The following is an 8,411-nucleotide window of genomic DNA, read 5'->3' on the forward strand; positions in this document are numbered from 1 at the left end:
ACGATCTGCTAACCTTCCTGTGGAGCTGCTCTATCAGATCTTCAAGATTGTATCCACAGAATAATTGATATCGCCGATAGTTCTCCAGCGTTCGCCGTGCCGTGCCAGATGATCATGAAGGACCACATATTTAAAATCACGGGGAAAAAGATCGTGAATACCGAAGATCTTCACGCAATAACAGACGAAATGGAAGACATGCTTGATGGATATCATAAGCAGAGTGTTAGAAAATTTTCAGATGCATGGTACGAGATGAACAACAAAAAAGATAAGATTATCAACAATATCATTTCATTGACAGCTCTGTCTTGTTTCTTCCGTTGTAATAAAATAACAAAATTGTAAGAAAACAGATAGGCCCAAAACTTCATTTTGCAATGTCTAAAAGGAAAGCCGAAGAAAACATCAAGTTGACCAAGTACCTTGCTAAACGATTTAAAGGGTGGAAGGAAGAGAATCGTGGATATTATGAGCAGAAGAAGCGACAGGAGCAACCGCTCATCGATGCGATCGGTGACCTGGGCAAAGAAATCAAAGATGTTGCCGAACATAACAAGGACTTGATCACAGAGTTGGTGCCAGTGGCAGTTCGCAACATTACGGACTATCCTCCCACTCCTCCTTCACCCACCACAACTCTCCAACACTTCCAACTGCCGTCGCTTTCCACTGGGTTTCCGTCGCCCAGCAGCAGCAGCAGTTCGTCTTCCGTCGAGGGAATACGATTTGGACCGACCGCAGCCAAATATCTGAGCACCAAAGTCGATGACAGAGACGAAGTTTTCGGTTTGTATCCATCACCCGACCCTTTCGGGAGCGTCGTGTGGAAGATAGGCAGTTGGCACGTCACGTTCGACAAGGACGATATCATCATCTACAACGAAAGCCGAGCGGGACGCAGAAGTTTCTTCAAGAAGTACGCAGGTACGCCGGGGCTATGGGAACTAATCACTAGAAAACGCCCCGACGCCAACGTGTATTCCGAAGAGGATTACGACAATTACAAGGAAATTCTCAAGATGACCGATGCTTTGTATCAGAACAACGACCCATCTCAGAACAGGGTCAAGTCAAGTAGCAGTGAGAAGTACAGGAACATCATCAAACCGTTTTGGAATGAAATCAAGCAGCAACCCACTCGCCTGCCTACCGGCAGCGGTATCAAGCGCTACACCAATTTGCCCGTGGAATTCGTGTGGCTGGACGATGTTCGTAAACTCGTGGACCGGCTGCTGGTCATCGCCGGAGAAGAAAGGGCCGGAAACCGAAACTTTCACAACGAAAAGGTTGGCATCGTGGACATGATCGTTTCCAAACTAAGCCGCTTCATCGTTAACGAACCGAAAGGCATCGGGTATTTGATCAACATCATCAACATCTTGCCCTCGCGATTCTGGAAGCTGGCGGAAGGGAAGGGACTCATAAACGACATCATCAACAAATTGCCTTTCGAGATGCATATTCCCGGCTACCAATACTGCGGTCGCGGTACTAAATTGGACGCGCGACTGGATCGCGGTGATACGGGGGTTAATCCCTTGGACGCTGCCTGCAAAGACCATGATATTGCGTACCGGGACAACAGGGATCTCGCAGCAAGGCACGACGCCGACATGCAGTTGGAACACCGGGCTTTACGGAGGGTAGTCAGCAGAGACGCCGGCATGGGTGAAAGACTGGCCGCTCTGGGAACGACAATGGCAATGCATACGAAAAGAAAACTCGGTTGGGGTTTGTAACAAATTTGTATTTATTTCATTTCAATAAAAAATATCAAAACTGTTCAATGATTCTCTCGTTCTTTACATCGTAAACAAACTTTTTCCCTGCAATCAGGACCACGCTGCATACTGTATTGTCTGGGATCGCCTCTTGGAAATCCACGATAACCTTGATGCTCGTGCGGTCGTTGATCACCACCTGCTTGCGTTTCGATGTGTTGATCACGTACATCGGACGTTTCTGGATAAACTCCGCTGGCGTGTAGTACATGTCGGTAGATCCTTCCATGGTGACCCTCTTGAACGCTGTGTAAGCTTCGTACAGCTTCAGGTAATCATCTTCCGCGAGGTTGTAGTTCTCTCTGGGGAAAATCTCGTTCCGCCCGTTCTTAAGGTAAATGTTCCTAACTTTGCAGTAGTCGAACATACTCGAATCCGCATTCTGACTGCCGTCGCGACCGGTTTGAAACACAACCACCACGAAGTCGGGCATGGCGTTCTGGATGCTGTTGAACTGTGTCGTCACGTCGAACTCGAAGTATCGCCCGGACACTGTCCTCTGCAAGAATTGGTAAATCTGAAACTCGAGCGGGATGTTCGGGTTCTTCAGGATTTCTGCTTTGATCTTCGTGGCGTGGTTAGCTTCGTATTCGATGATCGGCATGCGAAGTTCCATGGATTTTATCACGCACTTACCCTCGGACGGGAGGCTCGCATCGTCCACGGATTTCGATCGCAGAAACAAGTTGTTGTCGTTGGACGCTCTCTTGAAAGTGACCCTCAGACCGCCCTTCCACATGATTTCCTTGTAGTCGGAGAAGAATCCATAGAGGAGTCGCAGAGGGAATAGCACGGTGCTGAGTTTCCCGGGTAATTTGTTGTCGGTTTCGAAACCCGCCGCTTTGTAGTACGAACTCTCTGGCTTCGAGAGCGTCATGGTCGCCACGATGGTCGAAGTTAGTCCGGGGTTATCCATCCTGTCGATGACTGTACCATGCTTTCTCACTTCCACCTGGGAGAAGAGGTGAGGGACGAAATTGTCTATCAGCCTGATGTTGGCTCCTGCGGGGTAAGCTGCATTTTCGTCCCTGGTGACAATTTCGTATCTGATGTAGAAGTCAGCGCGATGAGGATGCACAAACCCGTCACCAACGTCCACATCAAATTCGATGTCCTTGTTCGGTTCGTTGAGGTTGCCAAACGTCCTTCTGTTGGGAGGGAAGGACTGCAGTTCGTAACTTTCTACGTGATCCATCATGCGCTTTCGATTAACCGTCTATTTTATTTACAAGATAGCCAGTACGGCCGTGCTCGTGGCTCCGGCGAAATCCACCAATTCACCTTTCTCGTTCGTTATAGTCAGTTCTACTTCACTGAACTTGTCGTGCTGGATGGGAAAAAAGATCGGTTTGGCTGGTTCGTAAAGAATCGGCTCCAGGAATTCCGAATTGGGCTTGAACGTTGCAATTATACCGGTTTCCTTGTGTGTTTGGTCCCGATTTGCGTCCGTCGATACAACCATGCCCTGAGCCAGGTTGCAATGTACGTTCAAAGTTTCTATGGACAGGAATTTGGGAATAGAGGATCCGACGTGCTTGATCCCCGGCGCCAACCTGCTGTCGTTAGGGAAACCAAGAGCTCCCCGATGGATCCGAGGTTTATTTCTTCTGTGGCGGACGTAATCTCCACGCGATGAGTGACCGAACTCTCGGACAGGATGACGTTCGAAGGCAATCGGGGTTGTAGGGTAGTCAGGTTATATTGTCCAGGCGAAACGGTGATCTTCTTGCTTCCTACGTGGAGGGTGTTGTTGTATTCGGTGACGTTGCGAATCAAGTACATGCTGTAGAAAGCCACGAGCCCCAAAGACTCTTGTTGCAGACTGATTACATCGTAATGCAGTTTTAGTTTGAGGATTGAAGTCTCGCTGGACAAATGCAGGACTAGCATTTTTCTTTTATCGCTATTGTTTTATCAAATCCGTTGCTCTGAAACATTTCCAACGACGTCGAGTCCCCGCTGCCGGTTAGTTGCGAAAGAATGACCAGCATTACGACGCAGAGATGACCGCAGACCACTTCGTCGAAGCCCTGGATCCTTTCGTCGTTGTAAAATATTTCGGACGTCGATTTCAGGTAGTTCGCAAGCGTGAGAAGCGGAACGCCACCGAAAGAATAAAAAACGAAAGCGCTTCCGTCCTCGGCAATCCAATAACATACCCAGTGGGTTCCCGGGTTGAGAGAATTATCCAAGTTGACCACTCCGCTTTCGCCGCCACTTCGGGGTCCATTAGCAGGCAATGTATCGGACATGAACACACCTCTGAAGTTTATAACGTTGAACAATTCAGCTAGAGACTCAATATCTTCGTTTGAAAGGGGCACTTTTTTTAAGGTTGAATTTCTTCAACGCTGCTGCGGTGGTTTGTTTCTTTGTTCTTCTTCTCTTCAATCCGGAACCAGTAGCGTTCATCTTGCTTTCCACGGCGAGGTTGTGTCTTTTTTGCTCTTCGAGCTCTTTTGTGTTCTTCTTGGCATCGATCACGGTTTTCGCGATCGCGGCACTACCACCTGCGAGACTTCCCACGGCTCCGAGAGCAGCGAGGATCGCGGGAATGCTGAAAATGAAACCTCCCTGCTTTCTTGGCCTAGACTTTTGCAACTTGCTTAGCTGTGGCCTGCTGAGAAGGAGCTTCATCCCGTGCCCCTTCTTTAAACATTTGTTTTTCTTCTCGCGTTGCTTCTTCGTGAGTATAGAATCGATGCCCGAAACCTTTTTGAGTTCCGAGTAAGGGATTTGATAAGCCACTCCTTTCGGACGCATTGCGAAGAACTCCTATTTTATTATATCTGTTTATTTACTTACTGCTATCCGTGAACTGCATTCTGCTTCAGCTGCTGCCTTCTTTTCTCTCTGTGCCACCCCAAGACCAACATTGGGATAGTGTAGGAAAGAACAATAAATGGAGAGAAAAGGTTTTGGTGAAATGAGACTGCTGTTTATTTCAGCAAAAAAAATAGATGGATGCCGGAAATGAAGTAAATAAAAAAGTATTTACAGAAGCGTGTGAAGTGGATTCGTTACAGGATTAGCCTAATTACAGATATTGCATGATTTGGACTTCTCTCCGATTGGTGAATAGCCCCATGGAACGGTGTGAATACCGCAGTTCAAAACTTTTCTCTTGTCGTCCTCTGCATCCAACGCCACTTTGTTCAGTTTCACGGTCTTCACATCATGGTCTATGCTCTGGAACCTCCTCTCTTCCCGCAGGATGGGGAGTTTCTTTTTCAGGCATTCGATGTAATCCTCGACGTTTAATTTCCCCTGAACAGTGCTTTTCCCAACTCCCTTGGACTTCTTGATGGTGGCAACGGTCGTTCTGATACAATATGATTTAGCCCTGAGTCCCACGAACTCTCTGATGATCTCACCGTTCATTTCGTCCTTCATCAATCCGGGAACTTTCTTGTTTCTTGGCAAAATGTTGTAGGGGTTCGGCTGTGGATAGCCCGAAGTGTCGAAATGTTCCTTGAATTCGGTTGACATGCCCCTGTACGGATCTTCCTTCATCCACATAAACGAAACTGTCCGTATCCATGTAAGCGATCTGGATTTGATTTTTGTATCGTGACTTCATGATGTTGTAGTGGAACTCGTACATTTGCAGTTTCGACAGTTCGAGAATTGCAGCCCCCACGTACGTCGGTTTGTTGAACGTAATGCAGGATTTGTCAAGATGAAGCAACGTCAGGTTCTCGTTGAAAATTTTCCTGCTCTTGAAGCGTACGTTGGCAACCCACTTCATGCATTTTTTTCGTCCGAAACTATCTTGACATCCTTGTATTTCCTTACATTCTCCATTGGTTTTCCGTAGATGGCGTTGTTAATCAGTTTATACATATCCTTATCCAGGTCAGATGTCGCCACCTGCCGCTTCTGCGTGTTCATGTTGATGTAGGGTTCCAGCCATTTGCCCTGTGTGAATTTCAAAACTCTGTGCACTTTAGTTAAAACAAGACCCTGCTGGAGATAGAATTTCAGCAGTTTGCAGTGCACTACGTAATGATCCTTCCTCTCCAACGTCAGAAGCAGTTTTGGTATGGAGCTGGTGCAATTCTGAGGGATACTCTAAGTCTACCTCCGCGAAGTATCCTGTCGATCCTTCAAAATTATCCTCTTGAAGCAGATGTTTCAGTCCTTCTTCGGTGATGTCCGACCACTCGAAATTAGACTGTGGCAGCTTCTGTGTCATCGCATAACCATACAGGTTGTTGGCGTCCAAGTATATTATGTAGCTGGACTCCTGATTGGGATCGTACTCGTCCCCATGTACTTGTTGTTTGCTTTCGCATGTCTTAAACAACATTGCACGATGCTGCCCCTAATACATTTCTCGATGAAAAGCTGCATGTCGCATTGATCTTCCGCGAAAAGTTGCAATCGAATGCTACTGGAATACAACATGGCATTCCAGGTGAATCCCGGAAGACTCTTGATGTGCGCAGGGTCGACTTTGTAATCACGAATAGCGGTTTGACGAAACGCTTGGAGCACGTCGAATAGGAGAAGCACGTCCAGCTTCAAGTATCGATCGTGGAAATCACCCAGCGAGCAGCATCGAAACTCGTTCCACATACGTTTGGCGTGCGCATAGTCTTCGTCGGAACACACGGAGTCCTTGAAGGTTGAATTGAAAGCGTCTTTCGACGGAAGATCCGTCTCGTCGAACTTTTCGGGCCCGTCGACCTACTCATATGGGTACACTCCTTTCCTTCGAATAGCGTCCAAGGACACATCTGGAAAATGATCTCTGGTAACTTCCGGCACGTCCAACATGGCGACGCATTTTTCGAGACTAGCCTGGAGAAAGCGGTAAGAATCGATGAATCTAACTTCAATTCTTCTGTATTTTGGCTTCTTGCCAGCAGCGCACAACGTGCACTCATCGTCGCAGGGGATCATTTTGCTCATCTTACCATGATAGCCCGGTGGAATATTCACCCACTTGCTGATAGTAATGTATTTCTCGTCGGTCTCGACAATCACACGGATGGATTTTTTGTCATAGCCCAGCTCTTTGATGAAATGGTGAAGATCATAATTGCCGAGCCCGTGGAAAAATACCGGTACAAACTTGGCAGTTTGAAGCTTCAAATTGCATCTATGGCATAATGGACGGATGTACTGACCCGTTACGTGATTGTGGTGTGCCACTTTTATCACACAATCATCAAATTTGGACTTGCAATTTGGACAATGTGTTGCACAAACAAACCTCAATTCTTCGTCTTCGGTAAGATCATTCATGGGTTTACTCCTGAACAAAACATCACCCCATTCCTCCACTTCCTTGACTAGGAATTCCAGAAAGCGTTTTCCAGCCTCGGGTCCTCGGTAAAGAATCGGTTCCTTGTTATCTTCGTCCGCTCCTGCCATCCAGTGCACGTAGTATGCGAAACTGCAAGGTATGTGCTCGTGGTAGGCAGTAGTTGATGATTTTGCAGGATCGGGGACGCAGATCGCCATGGGCTTCAAGAATGCCTCGAAGTCCGCAACGATGACAACGGGGACCTCCAGCTGGGACTTGTACTTTCTGAAGAAATGAGAACCACCAGGGAACACACACCTGGATGGTTGATGCTGCAGGCATTCTCTGAGGTGATCCTGCAGTCTCTCCTTGGCGGTTCTTGAACCTAGGTTGTTGAAAAATACCATACATCGATAACAGATTTCGATTTTAGGTTCATATTTAGTTATCTCGCTTCTGACCAGCTTCGAAAGATCACGGATGAGGCAATAATGATGCTGTTTCATATTTTTTATTAACAGCATGTGCACTACATTCACCTCATCACCTACAATTTTGCTGATCCGAAGCGGAAAAATATCTACTTTTTTGTTGCTGATTGTATATCCATACACATTTACACCGATTGGAATCTCGTTCTTTTGTTGATAGGCTTTTTCGAATTTTTCGATTTTTGCCAGCTGCACAGGAAATGTAACGTCTTCGAAATATTCATCCAATTCATTCTCGTACTGGCTGTAACTTCCAACGCGCGTAGAGTTTTTTGTTTTATGATGCAAATGGGCCAGGAGACACCATTTGAAACACTGGTTGTCGTTGTTTTTAATGTTAAGAACGGCTTTCTTGTTTTCGATCACCTGCGGGAGCTTCACGTAAGTCGATCCTGAAAGAGGTTTGTATTTGCTTATGTTGATGTTGATGATGTGTGTAGTGTTGCAAACACTCCAACCCGATCCTTTACCTTGAAACTCTTCCTGCTTCCGGAAGATCTCATTCATTAACTTGTCGTAAAGTTCGCTTATCACCTCCCTATCACTTTCCAGCAGAAGTTGTTGCTTTGTTCTACTGGAGAACACGTGAGTTTGTTCCGACGAATGCTTCTGGAACAACGAATCCTAAACCATGTTGAATTTGAAGGGGCCCTTGTTGAGAGTGGAAACCAAAATCTTAACCACTTCTGCTTTCTTCTCCTCCAGGAAAATTTCGGCACTGCAGGGCAAACCCCTATTCTCGCTGCTGAGGCTGTAATTTGCCAACATATTCCTGAAGGCCGTTCTCTTCGGCTTAATGCATTCTGGGTCGCGTGCTTCAGCCGATTTTGTGATCCTTGTTCTCTTTCCATGCGTCAACTGGTTTGAAGACTGCTTTCGCTTTAC

General features: G+C 46.7%; 1 protein-coding gene across 1 annotated transcript; it reads right to left on the reverse strand.

Annotated features, from left to right (window-relative positions):
* Window positions 1-6,473: 6,473 nt before the first annotated feature.
* Window positions 6,474-8,033, reverse strand: LOC145996221 (uncharacterized). Its single transcript, XM_083132640.1, has one exon. The coding sequence runs from the start codon at window positions 8,031-8,033 to the stop codon at window positions 6,474-6,476; it is 1,560 nt and encodes a 519-aa protein (XP_082988766.1).
* Between the last annotated feature and the right edge of the window lie 378 nt (window positions 8,034-8,411).

The sequence above is a fragment of the Lepisma saccharinum genome, chromosome 12 (assembly GCF_977018435.1).
Source record: "Lepisma saccharinum chromosome 12, izLepSacc3.1, whole genome shotgun sequence".
Taxonomy (NCBI): Eukaryota; Metazoa; Arthropoda; class Insecta; order Zygentoma; family Lepismatidae; genus Lepisma; species Lepisma saccharinum.

What these genes read in the sequence shown, in the direction of transcription:
- LOC145996221 (XM_083132640.1), bottom strand. Translation starts at nt 8,033, where the DNA reads ATGAATGAGATCTTCCGGAAGCAGGAAGAGTTTCAAGGTAAAGGATCG.